The sequence below is a fragment of the Sparus aurata genome, chromosome 2 (genome assembly GCF_900880675.1).
Source record: "Sparus aurata chromosome 2, fSpaAur1.1, whole genome shotgun sequence".
Lineage (NCBI taxonomy): Eukaryota > Metazoa > Chordata > Actinopteri > Spariformes > Sparidae > Sparus > Sparus aurata.
Genome location: NC_044188.1, coordinates 31,028,323 through 31,048,884, shown reverse-complemented (window position 1 = coordinate 31,048,884; position 20,562 = coordinate 31,028,323). Strand labels below are relative to the sequence as shown.

The 20,562-nt window shown below is 42.2% G+C and overlaps 1 protein-coding gene across 2 annotated transcripts; it reads left to right on the top strand.

Annotated features, from left to right (window-relative positions):
• Positions 1–537: 537 nt before the first annotated feature.
• On the top strand, positions 538–18,693 carry si:ch211-213d14.1 (uncharacterized protein C11orf53 homolog). Of its 2 annotated transcripts, XM_030403198.1 has the most exons (5): positions 538–675; positions 1,727–1,827; positions 16,238–16,277; positions 16,499–16,803; positions 17,670–18,693. In XM_030403198.1, the coding sequence occupies exons 1-5, from the start codon at positions 666–668 to the stop codon at positions 18,102–18,104; spliced, it is 891 nt and encodes a 296-aa protein (XP_030259058.1). In that variant the 5' UTR covers positions 538–665; the 3' UTR covers positions 18,105–18,693. The 2 variants fall into 2 exon arrangements, with proteins under 2 accessions (XP_030259058.1, XP_030259065.1); XM_030403205.1 differs by lacking the exons at positions 538–675; positions 1,727–1,827 and adding an exon at positions 2,526–2,626.
• Positions 18,694–20,562: the final 1,869 nt, after the last annotated feature.

Below are 20,562 nucleotides of genomic sequence, written 5' to 3'. Positions count from 1 at the left end.
CATGCAAAAATGTCTCTTTTTTTTAAAAAAAAAACCTAAAATAATAGTTTTTTGGCAGGAGGCATCAAAGTCTCTCCTCGACTGTCTGATTCTAGATGCCAACAGTCAAACACAGAGGCAGGAGGATGCTTTGGTGCACTCTGAGGCTGTGCTGCTCGGTAAACGTTTTATTTATTCCAGAGAAGCTGAGGCTCAAACTGAAACAAAAACAGACTCCATCCCACAAACCAGCTTAAAGAAAACTCCTGCAGCTACAAATCAAAATTTGGAAACAGTACATCCTTTTGAATTTGGATGATGAGTGGGGGCTCAGGGAGGAGTGACATGCTGCCTCCCGGCTGCTGTGCCATGCTCCCCATGCCTCCAACCCCTAATCTTGACTGCAGATGCAAATAGTCTCAAAAACGTCCCGACCTAACATTTGCATTTAAACAAATAGATAAAGGTCATTTTGAAAAGCAGCCTCCTCATGACTGCAGTGTGAGGTGGCATGTTCCATGTGTCCCTGCCCTCCTGACAGCATAGTTAAAGCTCCCACCGTGGCACGTCACTCCAGTATGGTGCAGCACACTGGGATCCAGCTACTGTAGGCAAATACAGCAGAGGGAGAACAGAGAGGCCTCTCTGTGCGTGTGAGTGTGCGTGTCAGACAGCTCAGCAGCATCATGGACACAGGTAAGACACAGTCATTCATATACAGGCTGACAGCTGCTCCTGCTCTCTGTATTGTTACTGTCTCTGTTTTCATATCGAATAGAGTTCTCGCTGCAAACATCTCATAAAGGTACAGCTTATTTCTTTGAGGTTGGGCCTGCTTTTAGAGCAATATGCATGGAGCTATATTTAGTGGGATTTTTCTAGTCTGGCTATTTTTTGATGACATGTCTGCCAGTAGAATCAATGTTTTCTTTTGTGGATATTGATTTCTCAAAGGAAATAGTGTGATTTAGTAAAAATATATGAAACAACTGAATAATAAGAAATATATCAACAAGGGCAAAGTAAGATGTCCTCATGTTACTCACACAAATCAGTGTTTAATATCTGAAAGATGCTTTTAATATCCAGTACTCGTCGGTTGACTCATGTTCATTTTTAAGATTCATATTTTAATGCATATTTAATATGGAATTATGCCTGATGATGATGATTTTCTATTGCTGGAGAAGGATCGCATTTTTGAAAAATGTTTTAATCTAATCCAAAGAACATTTCATATTTTCAAGAATCCCATGGGCAGAGCAAAGCAGGGGCTTATCTAAAATATCCATTCAAAAAGCTGAGATCTTTTACATAAAGTTTTTTGCATGCAATTTCCGTTTGCATAATAAAGTTTGCATTTTCATTGAGTTTATGCCTCTGCTTCCCAGGAATGTCCCCAAATCACACCTGCACACATTTGAGATTTGTGAAAAACCGATTCCTCAGAAACATGAGCTTCTTTTGCATGAATTTTCTAATTTGTTTCTAACGGTACGATTCTTAATATGAGCTCCTCCAGCCTTCCTTCACTGCGAGTGTTTGTAGTAAATTGCCTCTTTTTAGCCGTCCATTTGCATTGACCAAACCAAAGGCGATTTCCATGACATTTACACAGCGATCCCAAAGAGTATATGAATGAAACTGTGAAACATTCAAATGAACACACATTTGTGGGGACGGATTAAAATTTGTATGAAGTCAAACTGTTTTCTGGATTCACACACTGTTCGTCTGCTCCGTCTAGAATATTCCAAAAGAGTGTACCAGGGCGTCCGAGTCAAGCACACAGTGAAAGACCTGCTGGCGGAGAAGCGATCCCGACAGACAAATGGACCCAGATACAGTGTAAGCACAATCTCCTCTAAACCGCTCTGCTTTTGTCCCGTCCTGTCTCTCCCCACTTCATTTTTCTCTCAAACCAAACAGCGCAGCCACAGTTGACATTCTGTTGGTGGCACAATTAAGAGGTCGCCTTTCAGAAATCTCCTCTCCTTGTTTACATTTTGACTTGTTTTGTGGACCAACGATCCATGGTTGATCCATTGACCACCTGTACCTCCCCCCCTCTGTCTCCGCTCCCCTCGAGCGCTCGCAAAGCCAATCTGTAAATAGCTGAGCACGGTGTGTGTGGACAGAGGCACAAAGCTGACCTCACAAAAGAACCCTGACAACAATACTCGCAATGGCGTCGGCCATGATCTCCAGAAAAACTCCCCTAGGGTGGAGGTGGGGTGGGAAGGCTGAGGTGGACAGGTAGCATAGAGACAGAAAAAGGGCCAGTGAAGGAGGCTGCCTATGCAAAGTTTGATCCACGCACACCTGCCAGCCGACATTGTCCTCTGCCGTGTACAGGCCACAGACAAGCCTCCCATTGTTGTCTCAGAAACACACACGCCAACACTCTCACACAGTCAGAGAAATCAGGCTCTGCTTTAGACGCCTGCATGCACGAGCAAGACTGGCCTTTCATTTCCCACAAACCGCCTGTCAAAAGCCTTTTACAGGACACCATTCACTGTTTGTTCTCTGTTTAGCATCGGCATGGCCACTCTATAGATATGCAGGCTGCTAACGACTCGCGCAATGACGGGATTGTGTGAGAGACAAAAGAGAAGATATCAGCAGATGCCACAAAGAGAGACAGGTAAAAAAAAAAAACTTTCAACTTGGACCTTTATTCCGAGTTGAATAATTGTAGTGCGTGTGGCAAAGAGCTCACAGCCGCTGGGGGGAGTTCAGAGTGGAAGGACACAGAGAACGGGAACCCTCGGCTGGTCACAGGGTTTTATTTCAACACATTTTGCAGAGGCAGAGCTCCTCTGAAAGATGAAATATACATGCGGTTTAGTTTAGCCAAACAAACAGTCTCAGGGTGCATTTCTATTTTCGTATTTGGAGATCAGGCACAGCTTTTACACCTCCCAGCTGAAAATCGCACTCTTCAGGTACAAAGTGGTGTTAGAGAACAGGTCAGGTCAGAGATAGCTTGGACATCGACCGGCAGGACATAGACATCTTTGACATGTCAACACTGTTATTGCTTCACATTCTGTAGATGATGTTAGTTCATTTATCGAACATTTTAAATTCTGGCAACACGAGTCACCCCTTTAATGGATAAGAGAGGACATGTGCTGTGCCACAGAGCTCTATTGTTCTCCAGAAACTAGAGCTACATGAATTTCTCCTGTACAACGACCAAAACGGTTTCAACTTTGGCAGATAACCTGTTCATAGAGAACCCCGTCTCTTGTACAACCCAATCACCAGAAACAAATGTTAGCCAGGTGAGTTTAAACCGCAGACACGTTCAAACTGAACATTTCTTTGTGTTGGAACTTTATGTTTGTTTAGGTAGAATTTTCTATTTCGCTGATCTGCTTAGGTTTAGGCACAAAACCCACTTGGTTGGGTTAGGCAAACATCAGGGTTCGGCTTCCTTTAACAAGCATGGTTTTTGACACCACAAGAATGGATTTAAACGTCTCCAGGTGACTTAAAAATATCAAGGGGCGTGACTCGACCTCTGATCATCCATTTGGCAGCCTCCTAGGTGACTAATAAGAATAAATGGCTATGTTGATATGACACGTTTGGTACAAACGTCAACCTTGGATGTATCTATAGTTTGCAGATGTGTAACTGCTAACATTATATCCTGCAGAGTGAGTTGCACTTGTACTTGAACTGAAAATGGTTTTCGTGGTAATTTATTTTAACTCAAGCAAAAACAGGGTCTTAACTATATCGTCTAGGTTGTCCTTAACTATAACTTTGCATGGCACTGAAACGAAAGGGCAAAAATGAACGTGTCCACCCAGCTGTCATGTTACCATCACAGCTGACTGGAGCTAGAGCCGATCAATAACTGTCAACCCTTTCCCACTGAACATGAAAGACAGATGTCAGTGGGTGTTTGTGGGTTCCTTGTCCAGTGTGAATGGGGTATGAGGCAAAAATTGATCAACACAAGCTGTGTTCTTTAAATCAGCCTCCACAACAGATCTGTTTCTGGAAAATATGATGTATTATCACAATTTGCATTGTTTGACTGGGGCTTGGGTAGACACTGATGTTGTAAAAACAGAATGCATTGTCCACACCAGACTATAAACCATGACCTCCAACACGTGGAGGCAGCAGTATGTGGAAGAAGGAAGCTGTCTCCTTCTCCTCCATAACAAGCTTTCTACCTGCTGAAGCAAATGTTTTAAAAGTATGGTTCACTTTTATTTGATCAGCCCCTCTTATAGATACAAAATTTAAATTTTAAAATGTAATTTGCAACTACAATGTTAACATTTATATTCTATATTGCCTCAAAATTAGGACTTACTTAGAACAAAACGAGGAATCCAGCATTAAAGCATAACTATGTAACTATGTAAAGAAATATCCCGTTCATACATGCATTACAAATTCAAAGTTGAATGCATTAGTTATAATAGACCCCTTTGCTCACTTCAATACACAGTCACATTTGGTCTGGTGTGACCATCAGCCTATTGTGGCTAATGTCAGTAAATCTGACTCCACTGAGTCAGTTCACTGACTTTATGAGCGATGATGATCCTCTTATGAAGACTGGCCCACTATGTTTTAGCATTAACCATTCTCCTGCCACAGTTTGGCAAAAGTGACAAAGGTCTCACTTTAAGGCAATTTAACTGCTGTGGCTTCCATGACAAATGAATACACATTATAAAAATCATCGCTGATTAATTGTATTATAGGTAGTTAAATTTAGTTAAAAACATTTTATCGTGTGTTAACAGTGAAATAACTATAAACTTCATTTTAATTAACTACAAATGAACCATATATTAATGTGGTTAATGTTGTTACCTACATTTTGAAGTAAATACGTAAGGTACTAGTAAGTATATAATATAATATAATATAATAATTATTATTATTTTCCTATTTCCAGTGGAAGCCATACCTCCATCACACTGGGTTACATGTGGAGGTATCTGTCCTGCAGTTCAGCACCTTTTCAATGCGAGGGTTCCTTGTGTGTCTATAAATGACGCATGAGGTTCTCTAATGAAGCATAAGAGACACACAGTAACTAAAGCCATGCAGGCTATTATGTTAGCTAGTGCCGCCTTTTATCTGTGGGAATAAAAGGCCTTTGATAGTGAAGAGCAAACTCTGACCACAGAGTCGACCTGCTCATGTTGGAACACGGACAGCCGCGGAGAAAATATAAAGATCTTCCATCATCTTCTCCTCTTTTCTCACAACATTTCTATTGAGGTGCTGTGCTCAAACATGAATGAAAATCCCCAGCAAAATAAGGGCGACTTTCTAATAAAATCTCGAAAAATTCAAATACTAGAACATGATAAATACAAAGTAAGTAAAGGAACAGCAGTGAAGCAGTGAGACTCGTTGTTGTAGTATGAAATATCGTGAGGCTATTTTTAAAGCACCAGCATGCAACATGTATTGGAATTACGAGAACATGTGAATGTTTTGCATAGGGAGGAATATCTTCTGGGAAATAATGTGAAATAAATCCATCAACGTAATTCTCCACCACAAACACACACACACACACACACACACTCTCACACTGCCTGATGGTCGGAGCTTGAGCAAGCTGATTTCCATACGCAGCCTTCAGAGATGCACCGAGCCGTACCTGGGCCACATGAGGAAGTCTTGGCACTGGCAAATCACATTCAAATTCTGGCCTCAAAATTTGCTTGCCCCCCAGCCAACACAGGCTTAATATCAACTCTTTCATGTTAGCAATATGCAAAGAAGAGAGCCTATCCTGTCAAACCCTGCCTGTGTGTCCCTGCACTCTGAGTCTGCACGAAGCTCTAACTGCTCCCAGAGCAGAAACAGACAGATGTATCCACGTTGTGAAAAATTAACAATATATCATTTATGTCATTTGACCAATATTAGTAGATGAACTAGCAAACAATAACAGGATCACCGTCAAGTAAGCCGCGAGTAAGGGGAAATAAACTATTTGGTTCTGCACCTGTAAAATCATGCTGTGCAGACGGACTTCGTTCTAATAGAGATCCAAAGTTTTCAAGATCCCCGGTATGAAAACATCTTCAGCTCTGAGTGACATTTTCAACAACTTGATGTTGCATTTCTATCAGGGCTCCTGGAATCTGGACTTGAGTTCACAGTGCTTTTGTAAACTTCATCACATCACATCTTTATTTATTGCAGATTCTGGCACTGATGAGTCCGTGGATGTTGATTGTAGATATTTTGCTTAACCATCATGTTGTGGTGATGATAGAATTTGAGCCTCTTCCAGGAGAGCCACAAAGTCACTCTTCAGCTTTTTGGCTCTGCCTGCACATCTTTTGTTTCCTGTTTTGTATCTAACCCTCTTAATTTTGTTTTATTTGACTTTTAATATTCAAAATTATATTGGCAATATTATGGGAAAATATACAACAGTGCTTCTAATTAATCAAACAATTGAATTTATTGTCATTGTTCAATGGAATGACAATGGAATGGAATGAAAGGAACCCACTGTTTTACAACACAATTGTACAGTTTTTAAATTATGTACTTATTAGTGTAAATCTACCAAGAAATAAAGTTATTTCTTCATTTTTCTGATGGGAAGTCCTGAGCTGGTGTGAACACATCTAAGGTTAATGTCACACTCCTGTTATTAGCTTCAAATATTCTGACAGAAAGTTAGCTTTATGGTTAGCTAGCTAGCTAATGTAGCCAAACAAGCCCGTTGTCACAACAGAGTAAGCTGTTTATTTACTGTCCAGCGTTGCATCTCGCCCCCTCACTAACAAGCGTGAGGTCAATACTGAACAGTGACGTGACTGTTGTCCAGGACAGGGTTATATTAGAGTTATATTGAAGAGGGACAATGATAAATTACCATTTTTGCGCTTTCATCAGTGAGGTATTTCTTACTTCCAGCTGTGAATTAGCTTCTCTCCCCTGTGCTGAATGTCATGAGAGGGCTGACACTGAAAGCTGCCTGTTGCAGGAGCCACAGGGGATTTCCAGCTCTGTCACAGAGAGCCCATGTGGATAATTGTACAATAATAAAACGCAGTTTGTCAGTAGATCAACCAGAATCTAACTGCTGCTCTCTCAATATTTTCAAATATAAAAGACATAATTAGACTTTATTCAATTAACTTTCCTTAGTCTAACATCTGTACTTTGACAGGCACAGATTAGATAGGTTTAATAATTCTATTCTATGAATGCTTTAAAAGGTAGGCACCTTCGAATTATAGACTTTGAATGTATTTAGGCAGTATTTAGAAAGAGAGAGGGAGAGATGTTTTCTAACAGTGAAGATGTGTAAGTCTACCAGAATTTGGCCAATTAGAAAAAATACTTACGAGGAAAAAATCTGCAGTAATTAATTGCGAAATTATCCATAGTATTTTACTGCAATATTCTTTTTTTTTACATTTATATTCAGTGTACTTCTTTCCTTCTTTTACTCCAATATAACTGTTGTTACTAATAACATTTCAGAAGAATAATTTGAATATAAAAAATATATGACAAATATATGAAATACAACACATAGTTGAAGATGAGAACGTTGCCTTGTGACTGGTGTGTAGTTGGGGCTCACTGTCACAAGTTTCCATCAGCTGTGAGCAGTTCCACCAAAGAGATATTTACGCTCTGAACCTCTCACAGGGCTGCATTTAAACAACTGTTTCCATACCTGGTCATGATACTATCACCTGTTACCATGGAACCTGTTTACCTGTGGAATGTTCCGTACAGGTGATTTTGGAGTATTCCAACTCCTTGCCCTGTCCCAGCTTGTTTGAATTAAGTTGCTGCTATAAAATTTCTGGTCAAAATGTATATATAAAAATCTTTTGAGTTTATGAGGTAAAATGTTATTCATATATATATATATATATATATATATATATATATATATATATATATATATATATATGTATATATATATATATATATATATATATACAGTATATATTTTGTCTTTGTACTGTTTTCAAAATGATAAAACTAATCAGAAAATGATCATATTCTGTTTTACATGGCTACAATCCATAATTTTGCATGTTGCATGTTTCAGTTGCAGATGCAGAGTAGCTTGTAGTGATGAACCAACAGAAAAGACTCTGCAGCTCACCTCAGCTTTATAGAGCTTTATTGTGATTCTAAAGCTCATTCTTTAGCCGTTTGACCCAGAATGGATGCTAATGTTGCTTTGTGTGTCCACTGGATGTGTGAATTAGTGACATGTTTGCCATATTAAGGTAAAAGGTGATGATATGTCAATGTTTGTTCACAACTTGTTTCTGCTGCCACCAAGTGGCCAAAAAATCCCTTACTTAATTAACGGTTTGTGCTTTTCCACCCAAATTGGCAGGATCACACAGGATTTATAAATGTGATTCACCTGCTAAAAATTGCCTTTTGACCCCATTCCCACTTCCCACAGGCCACGCATCATCTGTCAAGAATGCACGGGAAACAGTTGCATCACAACCCCCATTACATGACTCGTTTCACTGTCATAATTTGAATCATTTGCTTCAGTTACATTTGGAAAGTCTAGAAGTGCTGCATGATGAAATTATCTTATCCCCCAGCGCTAAACCGCAAGTTTAGGCTCCACATTGAACACTGTGTCCCCTAATAAAATGTCTGCATCCCAAATTTCTTTTTTATTTATGCACAAAGTTCAGGTGTTGATAAGGTGTCATCACTTTGCATGGCAGAATTTAGCATGTTCACCTTGGCCTTCGGTTCAGATAAAAAAAACCTGTGTCTACTGCAGGGTCAGTTGACCCGGGTGTAAATGCAGAGGGTACACAGTCCCACAAGAGCCTGATCTTAACATGTTTAAGTGGGATTTTTAACCAGTGGAAAAGGCGTATAAGTGATGAACAAACCTGTCTGCACTGACGTGAGACAGAGTGGTGTCCTGCAGTAGAGGTATAACAACACGTTTGGCTCGTGTGATCCCATAAAGCAAACCAGTGTCTACCTGCAACCTGTCATTACTGGAAGGAGTGACTTTTTCTTTGTTTTGTTCCAATATTTTTTTGGAGAAGTAAGATGATCCAGTAATCACGAGTGAGAGGCACAGAGGTAGAGCAGACAGAATCCGTGCTGCCTTTAGTCTTTCCTGTCCTGTCCTGCTGAGCTGGTCTAACAACCCCTCAGATGAATGGTCCCACCCTGCGTGGGGCTCGGTTACAGTCTTTGGTTAGAATCATTTCTACTCTCATTTTCATGTGAGGCTTTACGTGGCACAGTGTCACAACTGTCAACACATTTCTAACCACTTCTCTTAATTAGACCACTAAATACTGTGTGTGTGGTTTTTATCACAGCTCTGTCCTGTCATCACCAGACTATCTGTTTCTCTTTGATACATCAACATTTGAGTGCCTTTAACTGGTTTTCCTGATTTCTGTGTTATCCCTTTGTCTTTTATATATTTTGTATTTTTCTTGTCATTTTACCTTTCAATGGCAAGAGGTGTTAGCTGGAAACATTTTCAAAAAATAACAATACACAAAATAACAATAACAGAAATATCATCATTACAGTGCTCTTTCTGCCAATTTGACAAAAAGAATGACACACTCTGGTATATCGGAATACATCTATGGTATACATATTTTTGGATATTTTCAGAAAATACAAACCCTAATATTGTGATATTTCCTTTTCCCCTGTATCCTGACGGGGTTATGTTCAGAGGCTGTAAGGATGTTAGTCATCCTCTCTGGTAGTGCTGCATTAGTTATTACTCTTTCTCTTATATTTTCTCTGTTATACATACTTCTTCCTGGGCATATAGGCTTATTTTCTTGTTATTGCTGATTTGTTGTTTTTTCTTCTGGCTGAAGTCCACACATCTCTGTATGTCCCTATTTATGTCCAGCTTCATAAAAAGACAGCCAAGAATTAAGGAGCGTGGTCACAGATTTTCTTCTCCCATTTCATGTTTATCACAACTGCTTTTCATTGAAATGAAACCACGTGAAAAATCCTGTTGCTTATTGGTGAATGGAGGCTTCCTGAAGGACTTTTAGAGATTGAAAGGAGACCTATTATGCTTTATTTGTTTATTTGTTCCTTTCCTGCAGTGTTATACAGCATGCTGTGCAGGTGAAAGGGGACAGGAGCTAAGACAGTGCGTTTCACACAGGCGTAGAATTGATTGTGGACCGTATGGACGTGTCCATACAAATCTCTAACGATGGCTGAAATGTACACACCAATATTAGAGTTGAAGGGAAAAAATGCGCCTCAGACAGAGGGTTAAATCTTCTCCCACTTTGGCACCTTCTCCCAAATACATCTTTGAGACAGGTCTGCTTTTTGATTGGCTTAGCTCCCTGTAGGCTGTCCAAGTTGTTTCACTTGCAGGCTTTGCCAGTGCTGACAGAGGAGGTCCACACTGTTCTCCTGCAACACATGTCCGAGGATGTCAGGCAAAAGAAAGGTGGAAGATATTAGAAGCTATTTCACCAAACAAAGTGTAAGTCGCCTGAGGAAAATAGTCCCCCCTCATAGGCTACCGCCAATAAATGCAAAACATTGCTATAGCTCAGTGGGTAGAGCTGGTGGACCAGTGATCGGAAGGACGCTGATTCGAATCCCGGCTCCCCTGTGGTGGAACTGAGCTCCATGCTGAAGTATCCTTGAGCCAGATAATGAACCCCAAAATTGCTCTCTGTGTGGCAGCCTCTACCTGCGACGGGCGCAGTTCTAGGCATGGGCGCAGGGGGCCAATGCTCCCCCAAATGTTTCGGCTGCCCCACCAAACTGATGCCGCTTCATTCCGAAAATGAAATTTAAAAAAAAGTATATATAATATTCTAATTTATTCCCATAAATGCTGCTCAGAGTAATCACAGTCTGCGGCTCTTCTGCCAACAGTGCCGGGTCTGTCCCTCTCTTGCGCCGTGCATACAATCAGTAGCAACTTCTCTCGGTTAGCATCACATTAGATACCACGGGCACTCCAGACAGTTGAAGCCACCGGCTTGTTAGTTGTCAGCATGCCGGCTAGTAATAGCATATTCCCATCAGCAGCTGCTGGAGTTTGTCTCTGTCCCGCTCCGCGGCATGGGAAGCCTGACACAAGCAGGCTACGTACCGGTTGTGAAGCGGGTTTCAACTTTCAACCATTGCTCGCCCCTGCTCGAATCCTGTTGGCCCACGAGCCTCCCCCACCCCATCGACAGGATTAAACAACACACGTTAGTGAGAGGGGAACTCCATTACACATAAACTCAGGTTAGCGCTGCCGGCTACTGTTTACTTCCGGAGGCCAGAGCCGCCGACAGCGGCTAATCTGAGGGTGCTGGTGGCATCAAGCAGGGAGAAACAGGGAACCCAGGCAGGCACACACGACTTTCCGAAGCGCGAGAAAGTGGTGCACAATGATATAGCATCAATCAATCTGTCAAGATTTATTTATTTATTTTTATAGCGCTGTTTACAAAATTGCTTTGTCACAGATTATAAAGAAAGTTAAATTTTGCCCCACCAATTTCCCAACCTCCCTTCATATCTACCACGATTAGTGACGGACTGGCAATGTTGAACATTGGCAGTTGCCAGAGGAACCACAAGCTCTTGTTGGCCGGCCGACATAACACTGTCATGCGTTATTCTGGGAACAAATGACTTCTATGTCTCTCCAATTCCTTCACATCTACAAAAATAATACACAGCTGTGTCAAAGTGGAGGTCAGTACTTATATACCACATACAAGTCTCTATATCACAGTCATGGTTACCCTCTACAGTCACAAACTTTTACGTCAGTCTGCATTGTTTTGTAGCGAAATTTCTTATTCAGATGTTCAGAAGCGTGCATGGTTTGAAATAATACAAATCTACCTCAATTTTTTTATTTGATTATTTGTTTGCAAAAGTTAAAAATGAAGCAATGCCTTCTGGGAATTTCAAGAATGTATCAAGTGGACCACGTCTGCATGGTTGTTGGAAGTTCGAGATTGGAAATTGCAAGTTGACTGAGATTAAGCTAGCAAAATTAATCGAGGCATCAAGTGACACAAGGGGGGAGCGGAGAAAAGGAGAAATCTAAGAGAGCACTGTTGGCTAACGGTGAAAAATGCTGCAAACCGTCTGATTTCAGCTAGAAGAGGTAGACATGGATAACGAATGATGGCAAGACTTTTTTACTATGGAACAGCTGGCTCTGATGAGTTGTGCATTGATATGTCCATGTTTTGGTGCAGTTGTTTTCCTCAGCATCACTGGGGCTATCCAAAGTTCTTTCTGCCACTTGCGGAATATTTAGGGTTAGATTCCATTTAATATTAGATAACTTACTATAATTGGGCATGGATAAAGTTGTCCTCCTACAACAGGGGGGTGGAGGTGGGTTTAAAATTTAAAATGCTAATTACATTGTAGCTTCAAATTTAAATGGAATATATGTTAGTAGCCTGACATCAATAATTTGTTGTCCACAGAATTTGTTTTCCTCGTCAATCCAGAAAAATAATTCCTGTAAGAGCTTTGCCGATGGAACCACGGCGAATCTGCAATTCTTACTTCTGGGTTGGCATCATAGACTGGTAGGCATACAAAAAAACTTGGCTCTCAAAACAGTAGCAGTTGGTGACCCATTAACATTTCTTACTGCCCCCCCAGTCAAGGCAGTCAAGAACCGGGCCTGTCCCGCGATGAGCTGACGACTCATCCAGGGTGTGCCCTGGCCTTCGCCCATAGAGTTAACTGGATTCGGCCCCAGTAACCCCCGCGACCCCTTGAAAAAGGGGGATGAAAACGGTATCATCCCAGCTCTAACGTTCTATGGATACTTCATGAGAATTCTTTTTAGGCCATCCCAGCCAAATGGAGGCCAATAATTAGAAAATTAGAGCAATTTCAAATGTGAAAACTGTGTGGTGAGGGCGTACTGGTTGTGACTGTGTGCCAGGCATAATAATTGGCCAAAAAACAGGAGGACTATGCTAGAGGTCTATGAATACGTGTGGAACTTGTAAGTACTTTGGAGTGAGATGATTCTGCGGGCAAGTGTCACGCACACCTTCCCCAGTTGTATGACGATTTGTGTCTCTCTGGGGATGAAAAACAAATCCTATAAACAGGCGTGTCTGAGCATAACAACCGAAGAGGCGGAAGTTCTCCATGGGCACAGGCTGTCTGCGGAGGCTGGTGTCATGCACATACAGCATGATGCCGGCTCTGGCTGACAGCCGGGTACTCAGAGTGCTGTTGACATGCAGTTGATCCCTCCCTTCTGAAAGGTCCTTAATTGTACCAATCAGTTGCAACACACTTTTTTCAATTGTTTGCTGTGAAGACTTGGATGAGAACATATTTTTGAAGACTTTGACAAAATTAGAAAAAAGTATCTATTTCAACATTTTAGACTGACTCAACAGCAATCAATAATCAATATTTAAATTTTTTTTTTGTTTGAATTTTTTTTTTTTTGCTTTCTCCCACATCCTGACTTTGAAATAATGCTGAACCATTGAGGTGAACAGGAGCATAAGTCTTGCTCTATAAGAGCCTGTTGTCTTCACTTTATATGTAATCGGTTCAGAGGGGCGGAGATCTTTTTTTGAGACATCTCTATAAAAGCAAGGAATCTCTGTCTGTCTGTCTGTGTGTGTGTGTGTGTGTGTGTGTGTGTATGTGTGCCTCAAATATCTCTGCGGATCAGGATCAGACTGACCTGAGAGTTTCAGCATGGCTGCTGCGTGTTTCAAGGGTGTGCAACCTTGAATTTGTTTGGACTGCAATGATACCGTTAATAAATTATTTCATAAATGCTTTACGAATTCCACTAGCATTGCTAACCAGAGCCACCACAGTCATGTGCGCACCAGAGCCAATCACTGCAGAGCCCACCGCGACCCCCCATCTTAAGAAACAAGCAGATTTATACCTGCAGCGACACGAGCTGGACCGGGATTTTGCCGGCGGTTCGGTCCTGTTCTGTTCTGTGCATCTAAACTGACTGTTCTGGATTAATGAGACTAAAGGAGTCCGGACCGAGTCTGTTCGGGTCTGAGGAGATCCGGAGACGCGCAGACAACAAAATGGAATCTGTGGATGTTCGTGTGTAGCTAGCTGCTAGCTCACCCACACGGCCCACCTCCCGAGGCGACGGACCGGACCCACCGGCACGTCCAAAACCGGACTTAGGGTAAATAATGTCTGCCACGCTTTTTTGCGAACATTGCCGTCACGTTTGCTTTGTGTCTGGTGCAGGAAGAAACGGTAAAAACGGGCTTTTGTCACGAAAGTGTCCAAGCAGCAAGTTTGGTTGTTGAGGAACAGGAAGTTGTGGGAGGGACCTAGGCGGATGATTGACATGCAACGACGGTCGGTGTAGAGACAGCGATATTGAGAGTTGAGAGATTTGTGACAGTTAGCGTGTTTGGAGTGTGTAGTTAGTGTGTTATGTAGTGTTTGGTGTAGTGTGTTTAGTGAGTAGTGGAGTCGGTTTTTTGTTTAATGAGTCAGAATAATGAGGAGAAGCTGAATGTGGAGCAGGCAGTGCAGCTCTTCATTCAGCTGGAAGGAGCTCAGGCAGACCTGAGCATTGCCTGCATTTAAATGTAAATAGTTACATATAACTTCGTAAATGTTTAAAATGTATGCACATATTTAGCAAATAACAATTTATATTTGCATCATAAGTAATAAAAAATGGTTTGTTAGACATATTTGTGGTTTTCACAGTAAAAAAAATCTAACTTTTATTTTAATGTTTTTGTGTGATTTTAGGTCCATTGTGTTAATACAGTATGTCAAAATGAAAAAATAACTGTACAGTCACACATTGGTGAGGTTGTGCTGAAAATAATGACACCAAGTAAATAGCTTTTAAGATGAAATATAATGGCAAAATCAAAAATAGTCAAAAACAGCCAATTATACCCTGGAATATGGGATTTCACAACAAACCTAAATATCCCTGATGTCCCACCTTCAAACACAGCCTCATTTGGCCATCCATGAAAAAGCTCCTTATGGGCACTGCACTAGTTAGAAAAAATGAAGCATCTGGAGGGAGAAGGCGGCCGAGATCTTCCGGCCCTGAAATTAGAGCCTGTAGGCAAGTACATGTGGCAGGTAGACATAACGTTGTTACGTTGTGTTGTTTAATAGTGGTGTCAGTGAGTCCGTGTTTTGTCATTTCCCAATTCCGCATGTACGGTAGGCACATTTGGCACTAAGAGCACATGGGATGACCCCCCTTTTTTCACGGGCGGGAACCGTCATCCGCCATGGCCCAGCGGTTAAAGTCTATGTGTAAGTTCGCATGTTCTCAGTGCGCATGCGCATAACCGTTGAGAAACAGTGGATGTAGGTTCGCATCTTGCATGGACGAGTGTCTTTCTGACCACAAGCTGTGCAGTGCCCGCGCTGTAACTATAGAAAGACTCCGCTGAAGGGCTGTTTCTAACACCGTTGTATGAATAACCTGAAGCTGGAATAATGAGCAGAATGATTCCTCTGAGGAGACTCAGGTGGTCGTTTGCAGTGCAGTCCTGTAAATAACTTTGGTGAGTTATTTGGTTCTTCTTCAGACTGAGGGCGAGCACAGAGCTGCAGGCTGGACAGGACCAGACCACTGATGTGTTCTGAGCATTACAACGTGTACACCTGTTCTGCACATTGTGCAGGTTTTATTTCCAGAAGTTGGATTATACTATGAAAATATAGTAACACCTTATAATAAACATCATTAATAAATTATACATTTATTTTCATTGTTTGTCAACAGTAAAATAAAGATCAACAAAAGTTTAGCTATAAATGTAACATTTATTAATGATGCTTATTACAAAGCGAAAATATTATCATTTAATGATAAGTATTGTATCAACATCTTGTATCAATATGTAAATGTATGGGTACTGTATGTTCATAAATTGTACCTATAGAACAAAAAAAAGTAGGTGATGGAAATTGTTAGTCAGCGACTACAAGCTGAGAAATTCTACTAAATCCTGACATAAAAGTCTAATCTGCACAACAGCTGGATGCTCCTCTGTCCCACTTGTTCTCAAAACGGAGACTAAGAAGAGACACAAACAGCAGGATTCATGTGAAGGGCCAAGCAGAGTGCTTCAAGTGAATCTGACTGAAGCAACAGTGAAAACAGAATGTGACATGTGTGAAAGAAATGATCCATCCGCTCCTTATGTTACTCACCTTCACTTACAATGAACATGTTGTCCTGACTCATCCCAGTGTTTCTCTGCCACAGGGAGGATCCACCACTCCGCCCTCGTTTGTCCAGATGCCAGGTGAGAGTCAAACACTCTTTCCTGCTGCATGATAAATCTGTCAGTGCACACTGCACACAGCCAGCACTCTCATTATCACTTGTTAATACTGAGACATCAGTTAGCTCTTTCAATCATCTACAACAGAGCTGCTTACTGCTGCTGCCACGCCACCGTGAAGAGGAGCCTGTGGTTGGTCTTGTGATTGTTGTGGTCTTAAAGCTTCATCTTGTTGCCTGCAGGGTCTCACATGCTGCCCAGCTACTACAGCATGAGGCGTCCCTTCATCTCAGACTCGGACTTCTGCCCGTCCACCAAGCAGTTCTCCCCTGACGTCTATTCGTCCACACTGGGTGGTAAGCCTCTGGGCTGCGAGCCCTCCACCATGACCAGCTACTCCTCCCTCATCGACAGCTACTACCCAGAGACCTTTGGTGATTACCGCAGCGCCGCCGCCTTCTCCAGCTCTGGAGGTTCCTTCCTGCCTTCATCGGCCCTCTCCTCCCTGCTGCCTCCTTTCGGTGGAGAGTCCTCACACCTGTTTCTGGTAGGATGGGATTAAGTTAAAATAAAATCAAAACTGATGCTGTTTAAATGGGTTTTAGGTGGAATAGTGTTTCACTGTCTGATGATTATAATTCACCACATCCCCGGGTAGAGAGGTCATTTAGAACAAAGTCCTACATGTCAGGAACTTCAGGATACATGTTTTACCTTAACCCATGACGGGTTAAGGTAAAACTAGCAGCCAGTGCAGAGGGTCACTCGCTCTCTCTCTCTTAAATTAAAGTTTGAAATCCTGACCATATGTTAACGCCGAAACAGGTTAGAATGACAGTTATCATCCCACCTGTTCCAACCAGCCAGCAGGCATCTCTTCATGATGAGTCCACTGTCCTTGTTTTTAGAAAAATTAATTCCAAAGTTTATCTGAAGCTAAAATAAAGATTGAGTTGATCAACAGTGAAACACAAGCGGGAAGTTCTGCGCTAGACTTTGGAAGATATCCACTGTCAAACTAAATGACAGAATACATGTTGGCAACTGTGTTCCTGCAAACCACACATATGTTGAAAATGTATCATGTATCATGTTTCCTTTACAGTATTGTCACTGCAAACAATCATCTGCTCACCTCTCCTGTTTTAGGTATTTAAACCCGGACAAACGAAATCAAATCTAGATAGCAACAAGGGTAATTAAGAAAATAACACGTTATTGTGATCATGAATTTTTAATCATAATCAGCATTTTTGCCCTTTCTCTAGGCATTCTGGGAAATGTAGGAAATCAGAAGATAGAAATGACATCACATGTTTATTTCTGATGTGAACAGAATACGTGTGCTTCCTTCAGTCAGTAGAGGACATGTATGCGTGATTGATCCTCTCCTGTCTTGTCTTCCTGCCTCAGAGAGACTCATGGGAGCAGACGGTTCCAGAGTCAGTATCGCAGGTGGATGCTCTGTGTCCTGATGGCCTGGCCTCCGTCAGCGTCCCTCCCTCCATGCCCAGCCCGGAGCCCCCAGGAAGCCCCTCCCAGTACCGCTCGCCCAGCCGCGGCTCCTCAATGGGCCCCGTCTCCAGCAGCCAACCCTACACCCTGCACTCCCTGGAAGACGCCCACTACCACCCCTTAACCACCAGCAGCTCCTACCAGTTGCCCGCCACCTCCTTCCCCTGCCCTCCATACATGAGCAGCTCCGTCAGCGACCTGGTGTCCAAGATGGTGACAGAGGAGGCGGCCGACGGCCACGCCAGCCTCACCTCCAACACCGAGGCTCACTGCTGGGCCAAAGAGGACGGCGTGAGCTCCTGGTCACCGTACGAGATCAGGAGGGCCTACTGACTGGAGGAGGGACCTGAGGCTCGGACGGTGGAGGTTTCACAGACAATTTACCCAGTGAGCTCAGCAAGCACTCCACAGTAAAGTCACTCAGTCAAACAGCTGTGAGGTGATTTGTTGAAAGGACAATGCATTTACACAAAGAGGATTCAATTTTATATATGTTGGTAGGAGTGAGGGAGCAAGCCTACGTTGACCAAGGTGTCCATATTACAGCCTGATCTGGTGGGAAATTCCTACATGTTTTTTCTTTTTTTTTGTTATGTGGGTCTTTTGTTTTTATTCTTATGGCAAAAAGTGATCAGTGTGGACACATCACAAGACTTAAAGCTGAAGATTTCAACAATGTGCTGAAGTTAATCAAATAGAGCAGTCACTTTCACAGTGTATGTATACTGTGTATGATATGAGGCCTCGTGCTTGTTGTAAAAAACTATGTGAATACTATGATGACGTGCAAATTAACAGGGAACTTGCTCCTCTGAGAGGTGACTGGACAGTGGTCGGTGGGTGCAGGGTGAGATTGTGGAGTAGCCTGAGGTGTGCACTACATCTGTTCACATATTTGTGTTTGGGTCAAAATAAACAAACATGTAGCATTTAAAAATGGTGTGAGGCTGGTCTTTAGGCTGAGTCCAGGTCGTGTGAGACAGGTGTGTGTTGTCATGATTTAATGTGTGCTAAACTAACAGCCGCTCATCAAAAGTGCTCTTGAACGGTTGCTGCGACACAATGGCTCTGATCGATCTGACATCATCGGGGTGGGTGTGGTCCGTCTTTACAGGAAATCTGTACAGTGCAAACAAACGTTAAGTTCAGAGGCTCAGAACATTATATCTCTAATTGATAAGGCTGGGAGTGGAATTTAAATCAGGTAACGACTTGTTGTTCAAAGTTCTGCCTGTCCACCAGTAACCCTTGAATGAAACATGTAAGGGAATTCTGGACAGCATTGTTCAGGTACAGTGGAACACCATTCTATACTATCTTTATGATATAAAACTGTAATGTAATGTAAGTATGTAAACTAAAATAATCCCCTTTTATTAGCCAGCCCAGTCACCAGGTTATAATGTTAGCAAACCACACATACGTCCAAGGTTGACACTTGGTTGACACCAAATGTGTATCACATTCACATTACATGATTGTTAGCCACAGCAAGAGGTGCAGTGTATGATGATGGTGTTATTACAACCAACACAGCTGTTCAAGTCACAACACTGTGACATTATTTAGGACATCTGTTATTGTGGCTGCAAAAGCGACTCTTTTCACTGGGAAGGAGGTCCATCTCCATCCATAATCGTGGCAGCCAGAGCAGGTATTTTAAGTCAAACCATGATGTTTTGCACACCCAAACCAAGTGGTTTTTTATCTTAAATCCAACCAGAGCATAAGCATGGTGTTGTGACGAGAGAGAAATAGAAAAGAAGGTAGGAACAGTTGGAAGTTATCTGTGGTTTTGCAGAAATGTACTTGGCTAACATTTATTCTGGGTTGTGTCAGCATGCCTGAAGTCACACACCACATCCATTTCCTGCTGCGAGCCCCACCCCTGGTCCCAGCATCGTAGTCTATAACCCTCAGTCTTAGAGTTACAGACTCTCAGGGTCAGATCAACTCATACCTGGTCAACAGTGCTGTCTTTGAGTTGCTGTGGCCAACTCATTTTAAGCTAAGTTGAAGGCGGTGGCATCATGTGAAACTAAACAAGCTCAGGTGACAGTTGGTAGCAACCATATCAAGTTATCTTCATGGGAAAAGGGCTAAATAACACTCCAGAGTTAGGTCATGCTCACACATATGTGAATGCAAATCACCTGCTGGTGCTGTGTGTTGGCAGGACAGAATGTGAGGCACACAGAACTGACTACGACTGTGACAGAAAGCTCACCAGGGATGAACTCTACACCAGTCCAAGATGCCCATTTGCTTCGCTACCTGATATGAATGGTGTTTTCCCCCCTTTGCATGCATAGAAAGGAAGTGAACGGGAGGCGAATGATGACTTTGCTTACATGTGAAGGTGACATTGGGCAACAGTTTGGCGAGGCAAAAACTAGCATGGTTATTTTCAAAGAGGTCCCACTGGCCTCAAGATATCTGAGTGAAAATGGACTCCATAAGTGTCTCCCTTTTACAGACTCTTTATGCTAACTCCACGCTGTGTAAATGTGTTGTTTTCGTCTATTCTAAACGTGGCGGATTTAAATGTTTGTGCCCACTGGAGCCGCTGCATAGTCTTTGAATTGCATTGTCTCAGTTAGCCCAACTGTATTCATGTGCGATTGTAGTGAGGGTAGCCTGAGTAAGCTGGAGCACTTTAACACTCTGGGCTGTGCTTGAGAATTTATGAAAACCACGCAGAGAAGTTATCAGTTAGAAGTTCATAACTAAGAGTCACAGATGAATGATTGAATTGTTCCAACTTCTCCCGTAGGACGAAAGCAAACTTTAC

Coding starts and splice junctions, on each gene's coding strand:
- si:ch211-213d14.1 (XM_030403198.1), top strand. Junction 1,828..16,237: donor CAAATGGACCCAGATACAGT/GTAAGCACAATC, acceptor TCTCTGCCACAG/GGAGGATCCACCACTCCGCC. Junction 16,804..17,669: donor AGTCCTCACACCTGTTTCTG/GTAGGATGGGAT, acceptor TTCCTGCCTCAG/AGAGACTCATGGGAGCAGAC.